A 27,366-nucleotide genomic window follows, 5' to 3' on the forward strand; every position below is an offset into this window, starting at 1 on the left:
ATGGCTTTATCTTTCTAATATGAACTTTTATGGTCCTTTGTGTAGAAGATATGTAGGATAATTATACTTTGCGTGCAATGCATTATGTTTAAAAAGTTTTATTTTGTTATTTATCAGACAGAAGAGAGGGAAAATGCAGAAGATCCCATTTTGTTTGAGGTTTTATACATACATTTTAATATATATATATATATATATATATATATATATATATATATATTATACATTTTTATATTATACATTTTATACATTATACATTTTTTATATATATAATATTTAAAAAATTGTTGGTCAGGCATCATTTGAGTGCCCCCTTTAATACTATCAAATAAAGTATGAAATGAGCATACAAGGTGGTACTGTAAAAGGAGGCCAGGAATTTATCCTCTCAAATATAATCCAGTATTTTCGGAGAAAAGAAATTAAAAGGAAAAGGAAAAAGAAATGACCAGTTGTTGCCTAAGTTCTTAATCTTCTGTGTGCCTTGTTTGCCTCATGGTCTCTATTCCTTTTCTTAAGCCCTTTGTTCATCTGTCTTGGTCTTATTTTAAACCATTCCTTGATCAGTCCTTTCAGTTCAACCTACTAACAGGATCCTAGTCACAATAAAACAAAGTAAGCTGCTTTTTATTCCTTGGAGGGAGGGCTAGATATAATGAAATAAATAGATTCAAACCCCACAGGCTCATAGAGCATGTTGAAAGTATAGCCAAGGTGCTCTTGTTGATCAAGCTACCAGGTGCCTCTTCTTATTTCTTTTCATAGGAGATTTGGAGGGACTGGGGAAGAAGAAAGCTGGAAAACTCATGTGGTCTTGTATTAAAAGACACAGCAGGGCTATTACAAGCTACTTCAGACATGAGGTCTCAATAATGAAGTCCACATAGTTTAACATACCTTTGCTGAGAAGAAAAGCAAAGGGCTTTCCCTGTGGCTTGCATCATCTTTCCTGCTCTGGTTTTATCCTGAGAACCTTGGGATCTGAGAAATTTTCCTAATTCATTTTCTTCCTGAGAAAGAACTGATGAAACAAAGAGAAAATCGTACACAAGTAAGCTTTACATATTTTTTGTCAAAAATGGTAATATCAGAAGAAACAAAAAGCAGGCATGTACATAAACACACCAGCAATTTCAAATGAATCTTCCTGCACTTCCTGCACTTATGAAACAGAAGATCAGAACCACTTTGGCACATCCATTTGTAGGCTTAGTGCAATATAAGAACTGCAAGATGACCTCTATAATGAAAAGGAAACAGCAGTTCTTTTTGTTGCTGCTGCTTGAACAATGGTATAAGCTTGGTGGGTCAGACTACTGTGGCCTGCCTACAGTACCGAGAATTTACCTTGATTGTTTCGGATTCTCTTTCAACTCCTTGAGTCTAATTCTCAGGTGACAAGACATTTACCTAGTGAACTGAAATCTGGTTTTAAAAACTTAAGGCACCTTGCCCTTTAATTATATTCCTACTATATAAATATTTAGAGCCAGTGTGACATAGTGGTTTGAGTGCTGGATTGCAACTCTGAACACCACTTTGGCCATGAAACCCACCTTGGGCATGTTACACTCTCTCAGCTGCAGAGGAAGGCAATGACAAACCTCCTCTGAATAAATCTTGCCAAGAAAGCTCCATGATAAGTTCGGCATATGTTGGAAACAAGTTGAAGCCACACAACAACAACACACACATATGAATATTTGCACAAGAGCTTTCTTTTTCATAATGTTTAATTCTAAAGGATTTTATTTAAATTAAAAAGCATTTAATGCACTGGTCCTGTTTTGTTTTATTTTGTTTTTAAAGCACCATAGGATCAGATCAGGACTTAAGGCCAGAAGTACCTACAATAACAAATGTGAAGGACCAATCAAAGGTTACACAGGGCATACATGAACAGCAAAATATATGCCTCTCCCTTATTCTTTTCCTACTTAAATAAGAAAGCAGCTTGGTGGTGGAAAACTGAGAGGGTATGCAACATGAAGAAGGTGGACTAAATTGCTGCTTCTTGAGCTGCTACAACCAAACCAGCTTTTAAAGCTTTTATGCTTTTCCTTTAGAAAAAAACGAACTGTCAGCCAACATGTAATGTGTACTCTGTAACATAAGAGTATGGACCTGTCTCATTATCAAGTTTTGTTAAGGATAGGTAGCCTGGTACTCTACAAATGTTTTGGATTACAGCTGCCATGGCTAATGGTCAGGGATTATGGGAGCTGTAAATGAAAATACCAAGAATTCCCAAGACTGGATAATCCTCCTCCCCCTGATGTTATAATTGTTACATTCTCCTTAATCATAGTGTTTCTGTCATATTAAAATGATTAGCTTTAAATCTTAAGTTGATAATAGTTTTAGTGTCAACTTGAAATCTTGTTAAGGCTTCAAGATGCTTCAGAATTTATGTTATTTTATCACTGATCAAGACTCAACCATACACATATACCTAAGCATGGAAAAAGTATTCTCTGTAATTTTAATTCCAGAATTACCCAGCCAACATGACCATATTACAGAAGAGGTAGCCTCCAAAATTATAATTTCCAAGCTCTGCTCTGGGAGCAAGCACTACTACATGGAGAAGACACTCAAAGGATTTGTACCATTAAGCTGAAATAAAGGTATATGAAGCTTATCACAACTAAAAATACTTACAACAAATCCTTTTTTGATATAGTTCAATTGCTTTAAGTAAATCCATGCATGTCCTCTGAATTGAATGGAACAGCTGAAATATATAATGCAAACAACATATAAAAGAGAACACTTTTCCCTATGATAATAACATATTAATCAAAGGTTCTGTATGAACAATATACCTCAGTATACACCTCTGTATACTGTATATCTCTGCCACAGAGACAGAGGAGGAAGAAACTGAGAGATTCTATGAAGGAGTCCAGGAAGAAATTGATTATCACACCAACACAGGGCGACAAGCTGATCATAGGCGACTGGAATGTCAAAGTAGGAAGCAAAGAAGAATGAAAAACAGTAGGAAGATTCGAATTAGGCAAAAGAAATAAAGCAAGCGAGAATCTGATAGATTTTTGTGACACCAACAATCTATTCATTGCAAACACCTTTTTCATACAACCAGAAAGAAGACTATATTACATGGACATCACCAGATGGCCAACTCAAAAACCAAACAGAATAGATTATATAATCAGAAGCAAAAGATGGAGAAGCTACATTCTGCTAGTCAAGACTAGACCAGGTGCTGACTATGCAACAGATCATGAACTACTTATTTGAAAAAGAAGAGTAAACCTGAAGAAGAAATCCAAACCAGTAGTCATACCAAAATATGATCTCAGCAATATCTCAACACAATTTACTCACAATATAACAAACAGATTTGCACTATTAAACATAACTGACCAAGAACCAGAAGAACAATGGTCAGATGCCAGGGACATAATAAGGGAGGAATGTAGACAGACACTTCAGTGACCAAAAAGAAAGAGAAGAAACAACAGATGAAACAATTGAAAAAACAAACAAAACACTTCAAGCAGTAAAGGAAAGAAAGCAAAACAAAAGAAAGGAACAAATTCAGAATCATGAATACAACTGTATAATGACTAGTACAAAAGGACAAAGACAACTATCACAACGATCAATGCAGAGAAATAGAAGACAACAACAAGAAAGGAAGAATGAGAGACTTCTTCCACAAGATCCTGGAAATCAAATGGAAGTTCAAACGAAGAGCTGGGATGCTTTATGACAATAAAAAGAACAAAATCCAAGACCAGGAAGAAATAAAAAGATGTTGGATGCCATATGCATAAGAGTTAGATAAAAGAGATTAAAAAAAATGAAAGACACATGGAACGATGAGCCATATGAAGACTAATCCCAAATTTTAAAAAGTGTGTGGAAGCTGAGATAAGAGAAATCGGGAAAAATAAATCACAGATGATATTCCAATAGAACTGCTACAATCAACACAGACAGAATCAACTCTAGTGTTAACTAAAATATGTCAACAAATATAGAAAACAAAACACTGGCCAACAGACTGGAAATGATCAGTATACATCCCCATCCACAAAAAAGGAGAAACAAAAGACTGCAGCAACTATAGCATCAAAGTATTAATTTTCCATGCAAGCAAAATTATGCAGCATAGACTCCAACCATACATGAAGAGAAAAATCCCAGAGGTGCAAGCGGGGTTCAGAAAAGTTAGAGGCACTAGGGACCACATAGCAAACATCCAATGGCTACTGGAGCATGTCAAAGAACTCCAAAAGAAAAATTGCATGTACTGTATTTGCCTGCATAGATCATGAAAGGCCAAGAAACGCCCTTAAAGACATGGAAGTGCCAACACATCTGATAGTCTTGACGAGGAATCTGTACTTAGGACAAGATCCTACTCTTAGAACAGAACATAGAGAAACAGAATGGTTCCCAATTGGTAAAGAGGTCAGGCAACCTGGTATCCTTTCACCCTATCTGTTCAGCTTGTTTCCAAAAATATACAAAGAGCAGGATTGGACACAGAAGAAGGAGGAGTGAAGATAGGAGGAAGGAATATCAACAGGTATGGAAGATCAAGGAGGAAAGCGCAAAGGCTGAACATAAAGAAAACAAAAATAATGACCATGGAGGATCTGCACAAATTCAACCCAGACAATGAGGAAAATGAAATAGTGAAAATGTTCCTGAACCTTGGATCAAACATATCGCATACACATGACTATCAGTCAACCTCACATATAAGTTGAGGGCAGGCTTTGGGAACACAATTACAGAATTTTGCATGACCCATAGATAAGTTGAGGGTAAAACATCGGGGCTCAGCATGGTTCTATTTCACCACCCATCCACCTACCTTCGTTTGTCTGCAGCCAACCTACTTATCTCCACACAAAAGGTGGAGGGAGGGAAGAAAAAGAGACAAGTGGGCCTGTTGCAAACACCCCAGAGTGGGCAGACGGGTGGTGAAGGAGCTGGTAAAGGCAGGCAAAAGACAAGAAACCATGAATGGATGGGCAGATGGTTTCTCATGTTTTGCCTGCTTCTCCAGCGGTGCTGTCATGAACCTTGGTATAACCTGGTGTGGGGGGGCTGCGGGGGCAGCAGCAATGGCCTGCCCCGCCCCTGCCCTCCCACCTCGCTCACCTGTTCCCCCTCTCCAGTTGGCTGCTGCCCAGCTGGCCTTTCCAAGGTCTAGTGGCAGCAGTAGTGGGGCAGACTCCCACCCACACAGGACAGTTGAGGGATAGCCGGGCAGAGGCAGTATGAGAAAACAGAAGGAGTGCATTCACCCCTTTTCCTCCTTCTTCACAGTCTGCTCTCCTTGGAAGAAAGCCAGGTGGCCAGGAAGCCTTGAGCTCCTCCTCTGTAGTCTGGCTCTCTCCTCAGGAGAAAGCCGGGTGGCAAAGGAGCCTTGAGGGACAAGCATCCAAAGTTGGGCAGAGGAGAAGGGGCCAAAGCTAGGTGCAGCTCTCACTGACATGGCCTAGAAACCCCAAACAGCCACTGCCATCATTTTTTCTAGCAGCATTACTGTACAGACCTTGGCGACCCAGGTTTTTTGCGTCAATTTTTTGACATACATTTTTCAACTTATGTATATATGGTATATCAAAACAGGGACTGCAGTCAAGAAATTAGCAGAAGACTGGAAATGGGGAGAGCATCCATTAAAAGACTAGAAGAGATCCTAAAATGTAAAGGTATACAAGTGAACATAAAACATGGACAGCCAAAAAGAAAAACAAATGGGTCCTTAAACAAGTCAAGCCAGCAATCTCCCTGGAAGCCAAGATGATTAAAATGAGAGTATCATACTTTGGCCATATCATGAGAAGGCATGACTCATTGGAAAAGACAAGAATGCTGGGAAAGGTGGAGGGATACAGAAAGAGAGGATGTCCGCATACTAGATGGCTGGACTCTATTGAGGTTACAAGTATGAATTTATAGGACCTAAGCAGAGCAATGGAGGACAGGGAATCTTGGAGATATCTCATTCACAGGGTCACCATGAGTCAGGATCAACTTGATGGCAGTTAACAAAAACCAACAATACATGGAGTACCTCAGGTATAATCAGTCTTCACCCTAGCCTAGGGTTAACATAACATTTCTGTCTCATACACAAAATCACACATGCAGCCATGACAAGGCATATGACAAGGTCTGATTAAACTGATTTGTCTAATGGGCATGTACATTCATTTTCAGAAGCAAGTGCTACATATGACTGATCACAGGAGCAGAAAGAAAGAAAGAAAGAAAGAAAGAAAGAAAGAAAGAAATCATTTGGATTTTTCGTCTATGGAAAGCATTTCTCTCCTTAATCCAATAACTCAACAAAGGTTCTTAAGAGTTCTACTGCCATCCATACCGTATCATATCAGCAGTTTTAGGGCAAGTAGGTAATAGTTTATTTTAGTATGACCTACAAAAGACCTTGATGTTAACTATATATATGGACAGGGCTCTTAAATTCTGTCACAGAAAACTTTAGCAAGAGGGAGCAAAGAGCCTATTTATTTGAAAGCTCTCAGTGTTAGCTCTAGCTGAGAGGTCAAAGCCACTGGAAAAACAGGAAAGAGCAGAATGATAGAGTCTCCTTCATACTAAAAATGTGAAAGTTCCTTAGGAAACATCTTAGGACTGTTTTGCGTATTACATTTGGGTTTGCTATCCACTGTACATATTTTTTATGAGTATAGGGCACACAAAGCATACTATGAAACATATTGTGTACACATAAACACAATTTAGGCTTACACTAGGAATCAACATATGAAGTAGTTTAAAAGGCACACAATAACCTACTCTCAGAATCCAGATTTCAAAAGTGAATTACATGGATAAAAAGCAGAACAGGAAAAGGAGATGTTAATTCAAAAGGCAGATTTTGCTGGATTTTGAGCAAGCGAAGGGGGTCAAAGTGCCCAGTGTACCAGTTTTATAAACTGCTTTCATATCTTGATTAGCAATTACCTGTAATTGATATGGACACAGCAGAAGACATTTACACATGCAAATTCAGATTACTTTGAAGATTTATACCACATTCTGTTTCTTGAATGAATTCACCCAGGCAAAGTACAGTAACTTAATTCAGGCTGACTGGAGCAGACTTTTTTTGCATCCAACTTGCTAACTCACATCAGCATCAAATTTGCACAGTAAGGTCTTTACTGTGTAGACAAAAAGCATCTTGTGTGACTCAGCCTATGTTAAATGGGCTCAGTAGGCTAAATGGTGCTTATGTAGAAAAAGTACTGGAAAAGACTCTGCAGAATCTGGAGAAGATTCCATCATTATTAATGACTATAAGAACCGCCTATACTGGATCAGATCTCATCATGGATATTGCAACACACAATGGCCAACTAACTACCACATAACCAAAGTAAGAGGAAGACAGCCACCCCCGGTTGCTTGCTCTCCCACTCTTTAAGCATCTGAAGCTATAAAACTAGACCCATCCACCATCTCCACTCTGGCAATTGCTCAAGTTCTCAGAGAAATATCACTTGTAGCCCTAGCGACCTCCTGAGAGCCTTTTAGGCGGCAATGCTGGGAGTGAAGCAGGGACGTAGCCAAGGAGGAGGGTTCTTGGGGTCCGGACCCCGCCTTCCATTAGAAAAATGAATGGTGTGTGCTGCTACGTCGCCGCGCCCAAGACCCATTATAATGGTGGCACTTAGTCTGGACCCCCCCTTCCTAAAATCCTGGCTACGTCCCTGAGTGAAGCTGTTAACTGGGAACCATAAAACACCAATTTAAAAAATTTACTGGCTGCCATATACTTCTGATCTGTATTCAAGTGCTGGTGATAATATCTGAAGTCCTAAATGTCTTGGGACTTCAATATCTGAGGGAACATATCTCCTTATATATGCCTGCCTGAGAACTGAGGTCTGTTGGAGGAGTACTCTTCTACGTCCCATCAGTGGGAGCAATACATTGTGGGAGGACATGGGAAAGGGCTTCCTCTGCTGTGGCACCATGGTCATGGAATACCTTCCTCAGAGGCCTGACTGATGCCTTTCTGGCACTGTCAAAACATGTTTTTTTTTTTTAATTAAGGACTTTGAGACCTGACTGGTTTTATCCAGTTTACACATATGCTATGATTTATTTTTTTGAAAAGGGACTGTTGAGGGGACAATTAGGTCTTCTTTTATCTTTTAACACTGCACAACAATTTTAATTCTGCAATTTAACGACTGGAGCATATTTTAAAAAGAAAAACACATCAACCTTGACCCATCTAATAGATCAAAAGGCAATGACTAAGAACCTAGAACTGACCCTTTGGCTACAGTCCTGTATGAATGCAGTATTATGCATAGTCAATTGATTTATCTGCCAACAAGACTTGTATTTACTCCAAGGTACTCAGGATATTGTTTTATTTTTACAACCCAATCAGGAACGTAATTTATCCAATGGGTGTGTGTAGCTATTTGCTGATCTCCCTCTTCCTTTGGGACAGATGTGAAGGGGAGGTTCCATCAAGTTGAAAAACTTCTGTATAGCTGTAGCATTTTGGATCCCATCTGAAGTCTGAGCATCACTTTAAACATCTTTCTTTTTAGCGAGGAAAGGTCCAGGCTAGCATACATACCTCCAATTTTGCATCCAAATCTGCATCTGAGGCCACTACATGTTCATCCTCTTTCTTTCCCGTGACTTTGATAAGAGTTTGTTTTGTTTTCCAGTATTTCTGCTGCATTTTATTGACCACAGACTTTTCTTGGCCTTGGGCATACCGATCATAAAATTCCCTTGAATAACTGCTAGGAGGCAAAAAACCCAGTTCATTTAAAACTTAAGAGGCAAACTTAAATCATACAAAAATCTGATAAATTACATTTGATTCAGCATCTGTAGATATTTAAATTCCTTAAACTCCAGTTTATACTGTTTTATACTAACTTTCATTCTCTCATCTGTGGAAGCATCTACTTCCACAAATTTTCTGTCCAAACGTATAGCTTTGAATGGCTATTGGCTTTGCGCTTCTATCTTGAATACATTTATGAAATACTAGGACACAACTCCCTGGGTGCTACTGATTCACAAACACACACACACACACACAGAGAGAGAGAGAGAGAGAGAGACGATCACTTACTATTTGTGGCCATCCATGTTTTGCTATTTTCTTCAAACCCTAAGAATTAAGAAAAAATACACAATTAAAAGGATTACTTCTATTAGCCATTCCATGCTTCTGAAGTGGGAGTATACACGTATCTACAAATCAAACCACATCAAATAACCAAATCAAAAATGTTCATGGCACTTTAGGCTTATCCTACAAAATACAAAAGTGGCATAGCACTAAGCATGCAAGGAAACACATGCTTACAGAATCTGCATTATAGCCCCTGAAAGCCTGATTTGTATTACTCTAGGACAACAGGTCATTCCACACAAAAAAACACAAAGTTTTTCAGGGCTCACTGGAAACATATACTCTAACGTAGTACAGTTCTGTCACCTGGCCACATCAAATTTCCTCTCTCTCCAAAGTGGTAAACTTAAAATCTGGATGCAGTTTCTACCAAAAAGTGAAAGTATGGTTTTAGGGTAATAAGATTTTACTGTTAGCAATAATTCAATTCCCAAGTCCTTTTCTGTATGGAAACTTACCTGAAAAGAGAACACACATCAGCTAGAAGGTGTATTGGCTCCCTGAGATTTTTAGACAATTTGTTATCAGAGGACTTAAGCAACTACTATTCATAATAAGCTTAAATGGGAAAATCATCCTTTCTCTATGGACAATTCTGTCAAATTTATTAGTCCTTGGAGAGCTTTGAGTCTGCTTCTTCTATCGTGTTTTATGCACATGGGTGCACTCTGTCGGCAAAAAATATAACACGAATTGTCCAATATGATGGAAACAGAAAGACTCCAAAGCTGCATTGAACATTTTATCATACCGAGCCCACTCTCCCAATATGTAGGTTATGCTTCACACATGCTAGGTACACTAGATTTGGTACTCTAGTGCGTCAAATACAACTTTGCCATTGTTACTTTTTCTGTAATGCCATCAGTATTCATGGGAATTGACAGAATAAAATAGGCAAAAGACAGGCAGTCCCACCCTAAAGGAGCATATCATCTAAATTTTGCCAGGGGGGATGGTCAAAAAAGAGGGAAGAAAAAAGTAAATATAAAGATAACAGAGAGGGGAGGGGGGTCCAGTTGCAGTTGGAAATGCTGAAAAACATAACAAACCAAACAATGAACGTAGAGCGTCAACATATTCTATTATCAAGCTGGAACATTTGTGAAAAGACTACAGATTAGTGGGAAAATACATGCTATGCATGTAGAAGGTCCCTTGTTAAGTCCCTGGCACACCTAGTTTAAAGGATAAGGTACTAGGTTATGGAGAAGCAAACTCTACTTGACTGTGAAAAAGTTGCTAATACTCAGAGTACTGGTAGGTAGTACTGGGCTATACCTAATTGGCAAATAACTGACCTGATATTGAGACAGGTCTCTATGTAAAATTTCTGTTGGCTCCAACACCACTAACAAAAGGTAGAAAAGGCAGGCTTATGATCACACATAATGCCAACAAATAATTGCAACCAAACACACCTCTTTGAGAAGCATATCTCAGTGAAAAATAGCTTTGCAAAAATACCAATATGATATACACTCATTTTTTAAAAAAAAATAACATACAATAATCTGATATCACACATTTCCAGTAACTAAACCACTTGTGCATACTCATGTCAATTTCTGCAGTAAACATGTACACGCAATTTCATCCATCCTTATGGACTCCTTGTGACTGCACTAAGGTCATAAATTGATATTGATGAAAACATTAGTGCAGAACTAGCACTAATTTTTCTGCAATGATGGATAAGACCTCTGTGGGAGCACTAAACTATACATAGACAGAACTTGGTTTACAAGTTGGAAAAAATAGCTTCATTTATATACCACTTCACACTGAACTAACAGTGTCTAAGCGGTTTACAACTGTAAGCTAATTGCCCCCAACAATCTGGGTACTCATTTTAGCGACCTTGGAAGGATGCAAGCCTGAGTCAAGCTTGAGTCCTTCACTGGTATTGAACTCGCAACCCTATGGTTTTGAGTGAGTGGCTGCAGTACAGGCATTTAACCACTGCGCCACCAGGGCTCTAATCCATAGATATATAGCCTCTAATCAAGAGGGCTCACATCAATCAAATGAAAAGCAAAAAGAAAATAGAAAACAGTACAACTGGTTCTCCAGCACAACTCTATGATCACCTCTGACAGAGTTGCGTTGGAGGACCTAGAGATTCCTAAAGAAACATATTAACAAAACCCACAAATAGCCAAATCCGGAAACATCAAAGCTGCAAATGTGTGTGTGTGTGTGGGGAGCCAACTGTAACTCCAGATTCAAGAAAAACTTGAATCCAAAGATGAAGCTAAAGATGAAGAAATGCATCTCCTACCAAGTCAGTAATCAGTCATTTAGTCTTGTACCTTCTGCTACAACCCACCATAGCTTACTGAGGTTTGTCCCAGCCTGCTACTTGCAATTTTTTTAACGGGGAGAGCTGGGTAACTGAAGAACCTAGAGCCTTTTTATTCAATGCATGTTGTCTGCTATTGGACAATAGATAGAAGAAGGAATAAGGCATCTGGTTCAATCCCTAGCACCTTCTGTTCAAACTGCAGTACAGTCACATTTAAGGCAGTGGAAGCAGTTCCTTGCCTGAGAATCTGGAGAACCAGTCATAGCAGACATTCCTGGGCTAAGCCAGCAAAGACAATTTACTATGTTCCTACATCCTTTTTTTTCTCAAAGAAGTTACTGGACTTTGTTACTGCCTGTGCTAATAAGTTTCAAAGTGATAAAAATGGGGATAGAACCTTTTCTGTATAGCAGCAAGTGTCTATGCACTGTTATTGGGTGGACAAAAGGCTCCTTATACAGTACTTTTAAATACAGTGGTACCCCGGGATATGAATTACCCAGCTTACGAATTTTTCGGGATACGAAAAAATCCCATAGGGATTTATTGTTTCGGCTTACAAAGGTTTTTTCGGGTTACGAAAAAACCTCGGCGCTATTTTCAATGGAAAGGCCGCCACCGGAGGGCAGCAGAGAGCTATTTTTTTCCATTAGCGCCTATGGCAATTCAGGTTACGAAGGTTTTTCGGGTTACGAAATTAGCCGCGGAACGAATTAATTTCGTAACCCGAGGTACCACTGTACCTTGTTAAGAATAATGTACTTTCCTAAGGCTTTCTCTAAACTATTTGATGGTGTGCTGCAAATTCCACTATTGTTGTTTTTACTTAAAGTGGTATTTCTTGAAAGTATTTGTTGAAATTTGTTCATTACAACTTTCATGTTTGATTTTTTTTAAAAAAAGTTTCATTGTAAGCTACTGTATATACTCAACTATAAGTCAACCTCATGTATAATTTGAGAGCAAGTTTTGGGGTCAAAATTATGGATTTTGATATGACCATGGATAAGTCAAGGGTAAAACCCAGGGCAAAGAACTTATAAAATTCAGGCATGCATAACTGTTTATGCTCACCTTAAAGGACGGATGGAGAGAGCCGGGGGGGGGGGTGCTTCCAGGAGAGATTACACTCTTGCCTTTCATCAAGGGATAGTTCCTTTTTTTGTAAGAGTTAAGATACAGTAATTACATTGACCCCTGGATAAGTTGATTCAGTTTTTTGGGGTCAATTTTTTGACTAAAATTTATAGACTTATACATGAGTATATACAATATTTTGAGCTACAGCATGCACTTAATTTTAAGAAGAGGATTGGTCATCCAACCAGTAAACACTGTCAAATAACAGCTACATATTCTCAAAGCCTTAACTCTGTAAGAATAATAAAAAATGATTTTAGTTATCATTACCTTTCTTTTGCTAAGTATAATTTAAAAATAAGATAACCTTTACTGTGAAATGGCAATTGTTTAAAAACTAGAATGATGAAAAACCACTTAATAATGAATTAGATCCAAGGTTAGTCATACTTAGAGCAGACCCACTGAATTCCATGGTGCTTCAATTAGTGAGTTATTTATAGTCCCTTTCTAACTAAAAGCTGCCTAGGCAAGTGTGAAGAGCAGTTCCTGATATTAGCATTATCAGGGATGGAAAGTGTAACATTTCAATGACCGTAGCAGTTTGTGAAGCTTTTAGCCACAGTCCACATGATTTAATTTAGAAAAGTGCTTTCAAGGTTAAACTGTGACAAAATACCTTGGCCAAGCCTCCTGCCTTGACACATTTACTAATAACCAATGGTTGAAGACAGACCAATTAAACAAACATTTCTCATAATATAACATAAAATCTGTGTATAAAACCTATTAATGGGTTCTGAAGAGTTTGTGTAGCAGCATGACAATGACATGGAAAAACCAGCAGTTGGTAGAATCTAGCCCTCAAAACAAAACAAAAAATGACCAATATGGGGGAAATAAACTATACTTCTGAACATTTACAGCAATCATCTTGTCAGAGAATTCAGCTTACAGTTGTAATAAACCTATTTATAACTGAGAACTAACACTTGTTTGGAAATGCACCTTTTGGGGATAATTGTTTTGGTGCAGCTGCAGATGCATTTGACTTACACTGGATAGGGGTGAGTAAACTGCAACCTGTATGTACCACTGGGCTCCAAGGGCCTTCCAAGAGCTCACCAACCACATTTTATTTTTTAAAAAATCAAAATTGCCATGGACACCATGCCTTAGAGAGAGAGCGAGCTCTATTTTATTTATTTGTTTAGTTTACATCCCGTCTTTCTCTTACTATGGGACCCAAGGTGATGCACAACATTTTGCTATGTGTTGGACCTCCCTGGACAGGTTTTAGGGCCAGGGGGCTCTTTTCAAAACCAGATTACTTCCAGTTTTGGGGAAAAAATGTTCCTTCTTATGTCTAAAATTGGAGAGGGGCAGGATCATTGCAACCTTGCCCCCACCAAACCTAAGGGGCACAGGGGAGCACTGCGAGTATGAAAAAAAAAGTTTATTTATTTCATTTTTATGCCGCTTTTCCCCCCGATGTAAAATCACCCAAAAACAAGGGGGTGGGGTGCACAACCATCTGAGGTCTTATGGGGGTCATGTGAACCTCAGATTGTTACCCACCCTAATCCAGACCCATTTCTATCTGAGTTTGGGCCCTGATTCAGGACTGAATCGGTTTGGGTGTTTTTTTCTGAGAAGGGGACAGAATGCAACCATATTCCTCTTGTTTAATTTCACAATGGCTTCTGAATCCATTGGTCCTGGGCATCTTTCTGGACCAGTTCAGTAGATCTGAGGAGCTATACTTTGGTGATCTCCTCCTATATAAAAAAATCAGTTCCAAAAGCAGCACTCGGAGACTGACCCTTTGGCAATTGTGCTAAGGGGTGCCATAGCAGTATATTACCCCAAATGCTGTTCAACATCTACATGAAACTGTTTGGAGTGTCCATCAGGAGCCATGAAGCAAAGGGACATGAATCTGTTGTATGTATTTCTTTTGTCACATTTAAGTCAAGTGTGACCATACAGGTTTGGCTGGACGATGGTCAAAAAACTGAAACTGATTTTCTTGGCAAGACTGAGAGCTTTTAGGTGAGTGCTTCCCTAGTTCAGGACATAAATAGGCTACCTGTTTCTCATTCCCTTTGAAGAATCAAGTGACCAGGCAAGTGAGGGAGGTCCTCCATCATTGTTACTGGAGACCCAGGTGGGTTAAATGGCTCAGTGTATGTTAACTGTGGGAGTAGAAGAACTTGACTATAAGGGTCAAGCATCAGTAACTTAAGGTTGTGAAGTACAGTTCATTCTGTGTGGTCTGCTTTGAAAGCTGTTTTGGTTCAGAGTGTTTTGGCTAGTTCAGTGGAAAAGCCTACTACTATCACATAACAATTCCAGTTAAAGGGATTGTTCTGGCTATTTCTTATTGGACCAGATTTAAGGTGTCTTGTTAACATATAAAGTCCTGAACAACTTGGGATCTGATTACTTGCAGCTGTCTTCTCTTTTATTGATCAATTCACTCCTCAACAACTTGGGACCTGATTGCCTACAACTGTCTTCTCCTTTATTGATTCACTGCTTGAGGTTAACTAGCAAGGCTCTCCTGGACACGCAACATGCTCCTGAATTCTATTAAGACTGGTAACACCCACTATGTAAAATACACTTCCCTCAATGTAAATCACAGTGACATACACAAACTGAGTCATCCTATTTTATCACAACAATCCATGAAGACAATTAAGCCTGAGAATTAGTGGCTTTCTAAAGCCTATACAGTGAACCTCATTGCCTCAGCTCCCCTCATGACAGTTTCAACAATATCCAATGCTTCACTAGCATATTTCAGAGACGTAGCCATGTCAGTCTGTTGCAGCACAAGAGGAATGAAAGGAGAGAAACAAAAAAGGTGACATCTTTAAGATTATTATTTATTTAAAATATTTCTGTATTGCCTCTCAGTTCACAAGAGCACCTGAGGTGAAGAACAAATAAAAATAAAAACAATACCAAGATAAAAACAATCTTAGACAAGCTGGTTTTTATTTTAGAATTATCTTTCATGGATATAAACCCACTTCTTCAGATGCAATACTGAGTGGTATTAAGTCCTCAGGTATGAAGCATTACTTTACAGGTGTGCAGGTGGAACAGAATGTACTACGATCCAGAAAGATGCAAGTCATATCCCTTGCCCTAAATTCTCAACTTCACCTAGCCCACAGAAAAAATAAGGAAATGGTTTGCAACTTTCTGGATCCTATTACATTCTGACCGGTCTCCACAACTGTATAATTATGCTTTAAACCTGAGGTCTTTAATACGACTTTGTACTGCATCTGAAGAAATGGGTTTATATCCACAAAAAATCATGCTAAAATACAAACCAGTTAGCCTCCAAAGCTGTTCTTAAAAGTGCTGCCATATTGCTTTTTTTCACTCTCCCTCTTCCTCCTCACTATCACTAGCCTGTATTGCTTTAATGGATCTTATTCAGATGTGTGCATTAAGTTTCAAATTATAATCCACCCCATACTCTTAAGAGTAATGAAAATTATATTTCTACACTGGCCACAGCAGCCCAAATCCATTTTTAAACAAAATAACTAAGGGGCTAAACAGACAGGCAAAAAGAGGTGTTTTCAGGCTGACTTGAAGGTGTGGCGTTTAGATGACACATGTCTTGAAACTAGCAGGAAAGTGCCCTCTAGGTGCCTTATGCAGAGAAAATCCATTTCAAAAAGAAGCAGCTTTTTCCACTTCATCCTGGCTTGAAGCCATATCATGTGGTCATGACATGAGCACTCCAGCTGCCTAGGGAGCCGATGGTGCGGCTGCTGGGGTTTCAATGTGGCTTCAGAAAACCTTAGTCTCCTGGAGTCCTAGTTCAACACTTAAACTACTACACCACGCTGGCTACAAAAGCTTCTACCTTTGTACTATTTTCCCATCTCTTCTTACCAGGCATTATTTATTCTTAATCAAATAAAGCCCAGTGAGGGAGATGGGAAAATAGTACAAATCCTTTTGGAAGGGTTAACAGTTTTGGGATACTGAGCCCTGATAACACTAGAGACTCCCATATCCATGCCTACCAAATGATGTTTGTGTTTTCAATAAGCTTATTATTAAAAGCCAAACTACATATACCGACATTTTATAAGCATATGCTCTTCAAACATTGTACCACTCCACAAATGCAGGCAGTCAATCATACACTTGACTATCTGCTAGGTAAATAATTTCCTGAATGTGGACCCCCCCCCCCATTTGTTAGTTTCTATGTATAACATGTTTTGTTTGTTATTACTGCTGTTTTTTACATATGAGAAAGACTTCAATTGTACAATTTCCATTATCTGTATTCTAAAGTGGTATAGTCAAGCCAGCATGGTGTAATGGTTTGAGTGCTGGACTACAGCTCTGGAGATCAGGATTCAATTCCCCGCTTGGCCATTGAAAGCCATTGGGTAACCTTGGGCAAGTCACAAATTCCCAGCCCCAGAAAACCCCATGATAAGGTTGCCATAAGTCAGAAACAAGTTGAAGGCACACAACAATAACCGTCAAGGAAATATCATAAGACAGTATTTCTGAGCCTGTAACTATAGGAAAGGGGATGCGTGGAGAGAAATCCTACAAATATCCATGGAAGTGTACTGCATTACGACACAGATAAAATTATAATTTTCACTAGGAAAAAAAATCCAATATGTTGCTCCATATGCCAGTACAGAGCATAATTTACACATTATAGTGAGTCCTTAGCATCCACTGAGATTTGGTTCCAGAACTCCATAGATACCAAAATCTGTGAATGCTGAAGTCCCATTATATATAATGATGCAGTAAAATGGTGTATGTTACATAAAATGGCAAGATTAAGGCTTGCTTATTGGACTTTTTTTTTGTATCAGTATTTTCAAACTATGGTTGGTTGAATCCATGGATGCAGAATCTGTGGACATGAAGGATTGACGGCACTTTTAGGTACAATTTTTGGTGTTACAGTTTTTATTTGGTTCTATCAACAACTACCTAAAAACATGACTGTCATGCACTTTTTACATTGGTGGTACTATATACTGAACAATAATTTTACAAAGAGAAAACTATGTCAGAGTAGGGACGTTAACCCTAGTCTGCCATAGCAGGCCAAAAGCAGCCATGCTTGGAATATTGTGTACATATTTGGAATTAAAAGGGAAACCAAATTATCAGAGAACTACAGCACTCTTCTGATAAGCTATTCCACAATTTAGGGGCCATGACGGTAAATGCTTTGTGGGAAGTTGATATTAGTCTGGTCTTTGGATAGTCTAATAAATTCTTCCCGGATGTTCTGAAAGTGCGGGATGGATTGTGTAGGGAGAGGAGTTCCTTCAAGTAATTCAGGCCCAAGCCATATAGGGCTTTAAAGGTGATAACCAACTCTTTGTACTGCGCCCGGAAGCTAATCAGCAGCCAGTGAAGAGATTTTAGTACTGGTGTTACATGGTCTGACCTAGTTGTTCCTGTGACCAATCTGACTGCCGCATTTTGCACCAATTGAAGCTTCTGAACTTGGTACAGAGGTAGCCCCATGTAAAGTGCATTACAGAAGTCAAGACGAGAGATTACTAGTGCATGTAATCCTGTGCAAGGAGCCCTGGTGGCGCAGTGGTTAAATGCCTGTACTGCAGCCATTCACTCAAAACCACAAGGTTGCGAGTTCAAGACCAGCAAAAGGGCCCAAGCTCGACTCAGGCTTGCTTCCTTCCGAGGTCGCTAAAATGAGTACCCAGACTGTTGAGGGCAAATTAGCTTACTTGCTAATTAGCTTACTTGCTGTTCACCGCTATGATCTTTGGAATAGCGGTATAGAAATAAAACAAATTATTATTAATTATGTACCACTGCTTCAAGGTCCTTTCAGTCCAGGTAGGGACGCAGTTGGTGTATGAACCAAAGTTGATACCAGGCACTTCTGGCCATTGCATCTACTTGAGATGATAACTGTAGAGATGGATCCAGAAGTATCCCCAAACCACAAACTTCGTCCTTTAGGGGAACTGTGACCCCTGTCCAGGACTGGTTGACAAATCTCCATCCCTGAACTTGGGGAACCTATCCCAAGTACCTCCGTTTTCTCTGGATGCAACTTGAGTTTGTTTTCCCTCATCCAGCCCATTACCGACCTAAGGCAGGCATCCAGAGGAGAGATGCCATCCTTATAGTCACTGCATCAGTTGGAGACACCGAGAATGAATTTGAGTATCATCAGCATCTGGATGCTGGATGTCTCTGGATGATCTCTCCCAGCGGTTTCATGTAAATGTTAAACAGCATAGAGGACAGGATGACACCCTGTGGGATGCCAGATGTCAGCTCTCTTTTAGAAGAGCAGCTGTCCCCCAGCCTCACCATCTGGAATCTGTCAGAGAGGTAGGAACGGAGCCATTGGAGCAAAGCACTCCCAATACCTAACTCCCTCAGGTGTTCCAGAAGGATACCATGGTCGATGGTATCAAAAGCCGCTGAGATGTCCAAGAGCACCAACAAGGTCACACTTCCCCTGTCAATGCCCAAACGGAGATCATCAACTAAGGTGACCATGGCCGTCTCAACTCCATAACCCACCCTGAAGCTGGTTTGAGATGAACCTCTATACTCAGTGGCAATATATTTATTATGGAATACCAACAACAACATTCAGAGGACCACAACTGTCTACCCCAACAAAGACTACACTGGAAATGTCAGAAACCAGTGCCAGGATCAGTTTGACTGGCATTTCCTCAAGCAGGTTGACAGTATCATTTTTACAACTTCACTGGGCTTGTTAAAATAAAGGTTCAAACCTCTGCTGTTATGAAGGCCACTGGATGGCTTTGGCCTGGTCATCGTTCTACAGTGCCCTTGGAGATACAGTTGAATATAGAAGCGTGAAGCAAAGATTATTAGCCTGTGGTCATATCTGCCCTGGTGTTAACTTATCTACCCTTCTTTTTTGATATTACCTCCCATCCAACAGCTGTCACACAAGGCTTCTATAGAGTATGAACTCTTAAACCCAAACACAGAAAAACCAAAACACAGATGATCACTGTACATTTCCTGGCCAGAGCTGTCGTCCTGTGAACTGTGCACACTCCCAAGACTGCCCAGTCCCTAGCAAGTAGAAAATACCCTACCTCTCTCTTTTTGGAAATGCTTTAAATATTTGACAGTACTGCTCTAAAAACTCAGTGTGACATAGTGGTTTGAGTGTACAACTATGACTCTGGAAACCAGGGTTTGGATATCCGCTTGGCCATGAAAACCCACTTGGTGGCCTTGAGCCAGTCACAGTCTCTCAGCCTCAGAGGGAGGCAATGGCAGACCCACTCTGAAGAAACTTGCCAAGGCTTCCCTTAGGGTCGCCATAAATCGGACACCACTTGAAAGCAAACAACACAACACTGCTCTAAAATCACTAAGGCAGCTTGGCTGTGAATAAGAGAAGCTCCAGTTAATGATTAAAAAGACACCAAACAGCAAATGACCAAATGGATGATAAGGAGGGGATGTGAGGAAATGCACCTGCTGGTCAGCCAGCGCTGGCTCCTCATGAACCAGGATGGCCAGATATTACTTCTCCCAACGCTGGATGGTGGTTGTGGGAACACAAAACCAGGCTGACTAGATGTCCTAACAACAACAACAACAACAAAAGATGACAAGGCACCACAAAATGTAGGGCACAGCCATATAGAACCTCCTGGAAAAACTGCAAGACATGAAAAAATGTTAACACATGGCCCTATAAAAGCTAAAAAGAGGACATACTAAAGCAAATGACAGTACTTGCCCATAGGGATACATTGGGGGATACTTGCCCACAGAGAATCATTGGGGAATACTTGCCCATAGGGAAACAGTGGGGAATACTTGCCCATAGGGAAACAGTGGGGAATACTTGTCCATAGGGAAACCTCTCCTATGGGGCAAGCATCCCCCAATGTATCCTTGTGGGCAAGTCCTGTCATTTGCTTTAAGGATGTCAAAGCTTATGGCTGCAACATGGGCTCGAAAAGCAGGAATGAGTGAAGAGTGGGGAAAAGAAGGGGGAGGGAAGTAGGAGAAGAAGGGAAAGGAGAGGAAGGAGAGGTGCCATTTTGGGAAGCCATTACCTAGGCTGCAAAAGGGAGGTGGGGGGGGGACACGTTAAATAAAACAAAACAAACCAAAGCCCTGCTCCAAAGGCGGCTTCGCAGCAGCGTGGCCTCTGTGTCTCTCTCTCTCTCTCGTGTCTGTGTCACCTTGGAGCAAGCGACTGCTGCACCTGCTGCCTGCCAGCCAGCCATCCCCGAATTCCCCATCTGCTCCAATCCTCCTCCTCCTCCTCCTCAGGGAAAGGGAAGGAGAGCCCTGGAAGTGGCCCAAGCAAGGAAGGAGGCCCCACCCTGCGTCCACAGACTAGGCACCTGAGCCGCCTCCTCCTCCATGTTCTCCCCGAGGAGAACCTGCTTTTCCAGCTGGCCAGCAGCAGAGCCAGAGGAGAAGGGCCGCCTCAGCCCAGACCTACCTTCTCTGAGGAGAGGAAGGAAGGGAGGAAAGGTGGCGGTTGCTGCCTCCTCCTCCTCCTCCTCCTCAGTCCCTGCTGCTCCTCATGGAGCGAGGTGGCGCCGCCATGCCTCCCTCCCTCCCTCCCTCCTCCTCAATTTACCTCAGGTCTCCCGCCTGGTCGAGCCGCCCTCCTCCGCCTGAGGGGCCTCCAGGTGTTCCAGGGCCTCGGGCGTCACAATGCCACCGCCGCCTCCCTCCGGCGGGGAGGAGCTCCGGCCACCGCCGCCGCCGCCGCCGCCTCCACCTCCATCCCGGTTTCCTCCAGGAGGAGGAAGAGGCTCCCTCTTGCTTTCCCCTCAGAGGCCTAGCAGCAGCAGCAGCTTCCTGCCGCTATTGTTGTGCCTTCCTGGCCTGGCTCCAACGCTGCTGCCGCCGCCGCCGCCTCAGAAGGACGCTGCTGCCGCTGCAGCTTGGAGCCATTCCCACTTTTTAGCCCTCCTAGTCCTTATCCTTCTCAGTGATCCAAAAGACACACTGCAATCATAACAATAAATACATTTTATTTATATGACACCTTTCACACACACACACACACACACATATATATATATATATATATACTTTTTAAAAAAAATTACAAAATACAATTCACCACAATATATTCTCTTTTTTAATTAATAGACTTCATTATGAAACAAACGTAACATAAGCACAATATTCCTGCGATGTCCTCCTGTTGTGTGTTGCTTAAAGACCCAGTAGTACTACTGCAAAGGGAAGATAATATCTGGGCGCCCTGGTTCATGAGGAGGCAGCGTGACATAGTGGTTGGAGTATTGGGCTATGACTCCAGAGACCAGGGTTCAAATCCCTGCTGAGCCATCAAGCACACTGGGTAACTTTGCACAAGTCACACTCTCTCAGCCTCAGAGGAAGGCAATGGCAAAACTGCTCTGAAGAAACTTGGCGAGAAAACCCCATGTTAGAGTCACATTAGGATCACCATAAATTGGAAATGACAGGAAAACATACAGCAGCAACAACAAAGTTGATTCAGTTGGTCAACTCTAGTTGGGACTATCAACTGGATTTAGGAAAATGTCTTAGGGCCCGAACAGACAGGCACAAATAAAGCTGCTTCGGGTCACTTTGGAGGTATGCTCTTTAAATGATGCATGCCTCCTAAAAGGTCTGAAGCCATGCCAAAGCCATGCTCCAGTCCTAAGGAACGCAGCTTTGGCGCAGCTTCTGGCCTCTTAAGATGCATGTGTCATTTAAACAGCATACCTCCAAAGTGACCCGAAACAGCTTTATTTTGTCCTGTCTGTATGGGGCCATAGTCTTTAAAAAGGACAAGGACCGAGGACCAAATGTCAGTGAAACCAAAGATAGGTGGTAACCGTTGCAAATGCTGATTTTCTACATGTTGTTTTATTCTATTATTATTTCATTTATTTATTTACAGCCTTTGACCAAAGTATCCCAAAGTTATATAAACATTATCAATAAAAACACTCTTACGTAAAACTTGTAAAAATCAAATTAAAACCCAAATGTGCATGTAAACAAGGAGCATTGCTCAGCAACATAGAGGAGACATAAAAGAAGCAATCCTTTAACATCTCATTCCATCATTTAACCACCAACATTATTAATGCTTTTTTCCTAAATCGAAAACAAAACCAACCCCCCCCCCCCCCAAATTTCCCCTTTGCCTCTTGCTAGAGTTTTCAGCTGCAAATTTCTTATGTGTGGCAATCGAACTATCTTCCATTTGTGCAATCTTTGTTGAGGAATTGATGTGCAGTTTCATACTGGGTTACAAATTGCCTGAGGAGGTTTAGTATAGTTATAGTAGTTCACTTGTGCCATTTTCAACCCCAGCTTGGTATAGTGCGCTGAATCCTAAGGTCTGCCCAACTTCTGTTTAATTTTCCATGACTGATATACTATCGCCTTTTTCCTTCTGAGTAGTAAAAATGAAGCACTGGAATGAAAATCTAGTGGGTGTTTTTAAAATCAAATTCACATAAGTTAGGATTTCTTATTTCTTTCCCCCAAAGTGAACTACATAGTAGAAAGGAAATGGTTGGCATGAAGGTAGACCTGTGTGGATTTACAGTTTTAAAAGAAGAAATTTAGCTATCTTTTAGCCATCATGTTTTTAGTGTTAACTTGTTCATGCATTTATTGTATATAAATATAAACAAAGTTTTTTTAAACTGTATTTTATTTGCACCCTGGACTAGATGAAATAGCACAACCAGGCTTTAGTTAGCCTAGTTCATTTATAGATCAAAATGAATGTTTATAACTCTGAACAATGCAGATGTCTGTGTTCACACATACTGTTTGTTTCCTATTTAAATGTGCCATATGACTTATCATTCTTTTAGCACATGTACTGTGCATACTAGCAGTTTGGATAAAGACATCCATAACTATCAATTTGGACTCCCAGGGTGTGGTGAGCAATCACATTATTACTATATTGTTACTTAGAGAATCATAGAGGGGCTGTTTGCCCCATAAGACTGTCTGTCCAACCAACTCCGAGGCTGCATTCCTGCTCCACACGTCAGGACTCTGGTTTTCCAAGGTATATGGAGAGCCTCCATGACTGACAGGGACTTTTGCTTCACAAATGGTGTCATCTGTATCTTGAGGGCAATAGAATTGATGTGTGAGGATGTGGGGCAAGTACACTCTGTGCTTGTTGAATAAAAACACCTAAAAAGAGCTTCTGCTAGGTCTGTTAGAAACAGATATACTTTCTCTGAAAAGAAATCTGTTGTTCTGGGACCTTTTCGGTGGACGTGTTTGAGTCAATTTCCCTAAGACAGAAGTCGGTTGTGCATGCGAATAACACGTACAGTGTAAGAATCTACAGCGTGCACCATACATCTTGCAAAGACATCTTCGCATGTAAGTGAAACATGCATGTTCATGTCTCTGTGTGAATTTACTCACAATGGCTAATAGGATATGAATGCTTAACACTGCACAAGCTCATGGATTGCAGTGCTGTACTTGAGTATGGCTAATATTTTCTGGATAAAGCTCTTTGTGTTTGGTTCAGGCTCTGTCATACTCACAGTAGACACATTAAAATCAAATGATAATTAAGTTAGTCTCATGTAAGTTCAACTGATTTCACTGGATATCCTCTAAGAATGACAAAGCCTGGACTGATTGAACTGGATTGAACTGCATGTCTCCAAGGTTTTGCTTTTTTCCTTGAAATATTTCCCACCTATCATCTCTATAATCAACATCAATTGCTCCCTTTAAGACTTCTCAGTAGAGTAGCAAGAGGTGTGTGTTCTCTTTTGAGAATCTTGCCACCAATTTTGTTCACTGCTGAGGAAATATGACCCAATTCCATGGGAAAATTGCAAGGTGTGTTTGAAAGTATGTAATAAATATACTTGAAATCCTTCAACACATTTCCTGTGATTGCTGGGCTTTAAAAAATACTATACTATCTTTCATTTTGCATGTCTGGGAATAAAGTTCAGACTCAGTGACTTTTCTCTTTCTCCAAACTTCTCCCTTCTTTTTATTTGACTTAATTGTGTAATGAACATGTAGTGCTACAAAGACTAGAACAAAAGCTAGCAGAAAGAATATGATTAACTGAGAGTAATCCTGGTCACTAGACGGTAGTAAACCAATATTTTGCTGCAAATAGAGATGACAGGACATGCTTGGTGTGAAACCAGCAGTGGCAAGGTCTGGGCTTGTAATGAGCCACATTGGCTCACTGAATCCACCAGAGACCACATGATGTCTGCTCCCAAACATACTATCCCCACCATAAAAAAGCATTGAAAGCATAACAGTTATATTTAATGTGGATTTTTCTTTGGAACAAAGAGCATGCTTCTCACATGCCTAGTTTCAAATGAAAAATGTTGCTCTTATCATTTAGAAGGTTAATGACACTGTTGCCACTTTTTCACAACTGTAATATGGGGTAGTGGTGGACACAGGGTACTTTTGGTGGACTGAAAAAATGCATGGGGAATTTACATGTTGCCCACCTTTGTGTTAAAGAATGAAGCAGAAGTTTCATGGGCCCCATACAGACAGGCCAAAATAAAGGTGCTTCAGGTCACCTTGGAGGTATGCTGTTTAAATGATGCATGTGTCCTAAGAGTCCAGAAGCTGCGCCAAAGCTGCACTTCAGTCCTTAAGACTGTATCATTGCTTTGGTGCGGCTTCCGGACTCTTAGGACGCACACATCATTTAAACAGCATACTTCCAAAGTGACCCGAAGCACCTTTATTTTGGCCAGTCTGTATGGGGCCTTAGTCAACAAGTGCATTGGTTGTTTGGCAGGCCTGAGGTATTCTAAAGCCATCCGCCAAGGTGGTATACCTTTGCAGAGCTATAAATATAATTTGTTTCCCAGCATGGTCATGTTGATTCTAATATGATTCCAGTTCCAAATATCTGATTTGTATCCATTCACAGAAGCCCAGAAGCCCATTCTTTGCTATCATGTTCACACATATCCACAGCACATTTGGCATCCACCAGCATACTCTCCCTGAATCAGATGTTCCTTCATCCATCTGGGTATATCCATAGGGTTAACTCATGTGGAGTTTTAATATACAGTACCTGAAAGTTTCATAGAAGAACACAGAACTACACTATTGATTAGTGTCCACGGTCCAAAACACACTGCAGAAATAATCCAGTTTGAGACTGCTTTAAGTGACCTGGGTCAATGCTAGGGAATCTTAGAAATTGTAGTTTATTGTGGCACCAGAGCAATCTGACATAGAAGGCCAAATGTCTCACAAAACTACAGTTGCCAGAATTCCCTAGCATTGAGCCAAGTATAGATACACAAATGAAAGTATCACACTTCTCAAACAAGGTAAATTGTTCTTTTACTTATTAAAATTTTGGCATATAAAAACAAGGAGCCAGTGTATTGTAGATCTGAAGTTATGGCGCGTTCCGCAAGCGCCAAAAGTACATGTTTGGCATGTACTAGGGTTAGGAAGGGGCGTCCTTTCTGGATGCCTCTAACCCTAGTATGCGCCGAGCACAGACAAAATGGCGGCACCCATTCTACATGGGCGTCGCCATTTTGACGTAGCTTAGCGTCCACATGTCTTGGTGCCATTATGACACCGCAAAAAGAAGCCACTTTTTGCGGCTTCTTTTTGTGGGGCGGAGGAGTCGTGCAGTTTGGCCGCTGAGACTCCTCCGTGCAGCAAATGAGGGCGCCGGCAGACCGCCCTTTTGGGTGGTCTGTAAAGTGCCTATATGTCTTATGCAAGCTACAGCAAAATCTTAGTACAAAGTTATATTTTTCAGCATATCCACCAGCTCTGTATCTCAGGCTAGTGACAGATTTTCTAACAAGGAAAAACACCCTCTGTGCTCTGGCTGGGGCTTTATATAAGGTTTCCACATGCATGACTTTACCAGACTTCAAAACCATTTGTCCTGGCTCTGATAGTCCCCCAAACCCACTTTCAACCTTTATAAGAATAAAAGTGTGTGATACATGTTCCTGATCTTATAAGACAGGATATGAATGTATTGGTAGAATGAATGTGTGCATGCTGGGTCCTAGAATAATTGGTCTTCTGTCCTGTCTATGAATCATTGGCATCTGTTGAACTTAGGATCAACTGTTACAAATGGCTTTGCTTGTTCAAGACTTGCAATACCAGCCTTTAATCCTTCCCTATTCGTCCTTCCCCTTATCTTTAATGTATCTTGCTGTTAGTTTCTAGGCAGCAAAGACCAGCAGAGCTTGGTGAGAGGAGGTGTGTACTGTAGTTCATTGATGCAACTGTCTTCTAAAGCATGGTGTAGTGGCTTGAGTGTTGGACTACAACTCTGGAGGCCAGTGTTTGAATCTCTGCTCAGCCATGGGAACCCACTGGGTGATGGTGGGTGAGTCACACTCTCTCAGTCTCAGGGGAAGGCAGTGGCAAACCTCTGCACAAACCTTGCCAAGAAAATCCCATGACAAGCTCACCTTACTCTTAGCATAAACTGAAAACAACTTGGAGGCACACAACAAAACTATAAAAATGGTTAAAATTGATTTTACTGTCCTCTGTCATCATATCCTTGGATATAGGGCAGGATATTTTGACAGACAGACATAAGGTTACAAGATCTGTCAGTTAATATCTTTAATTTCATTTCATTTTTATCTTTTTCCTTTTTTATACAGGTTGTGCTCTAAACTTCAGTTGGTAAAAGCTAATTTTGATTGATAGGCCTGCAGAATAAAAGTACTCTGACCCTGATTTATTCCCCCACCCCCATTTT

General features: G+C 40.6%; 1 protein-coding gene across 10 annotated transcripts in view; it reads right to left on the reverse strand.

Annotated features, from left to right (window-relative positions):
* ICA1 (islet cell autoantigen 1) overlaps nt 1–21,476 on the reverse strand; it is a 74,045-nt gene extending 52,569 nt beyond the window's left edge. For 5 of the 10 annotated variants that reach the window (XM_042474049.1, XM_042474047.1, XM_042474043.1 and 2 more), the window contains exons 1-5: nt 21,220–21,476; nt 9,125–9,163; nt 8,615–8,786; nt 2,662–2,734; nt 898–1,021 (exon numbers count right to left, since the gene is read on the reverse strand). In XM_042474049.1, the coding sequence (XP_042329983.1) occupies nt 898–1,021; nt 2,662–2,734; nt 8,615–8,786; nt 9,125–9,141 (386 nt within the window). In that variant the 5' untranslated portion in view covers nt 9,142–9,163; nt 21,220–21,476. Of the gene's footprint in view, nt 1–897; nt 1,022–2,661; nt 2,735–8,614; nt 8,787–9,124; nt 9,164–21,078; nt 21,179–21,219 lie in introns of those variants that run through there. The other 5 variants (XM_042474045.1, XM_042474041.1, XM_042474046.1 and 2 more) reach the window with 4 other exon arrangements.
* Between the last annotated feature and the right edge of the window lie 5,890 nt (nt 21,477–27,366).

This window comes from Sceloporus undulatus, chromosome 6, assembly GCF_019175285.1.
Source record: "Sceloporus undulatus isolate JIND9_A2432 ecotype Alabama chromosome 6, SceUnd_v1.1, whole genome shotgun sequence".
NCBI classification, from domain to species: Eukaryota; Metazoa; Chordata; class Lepidosauria; order Squamata; family Phrynosomatidae; genus Sceloporus; species Sceloporus undulatus.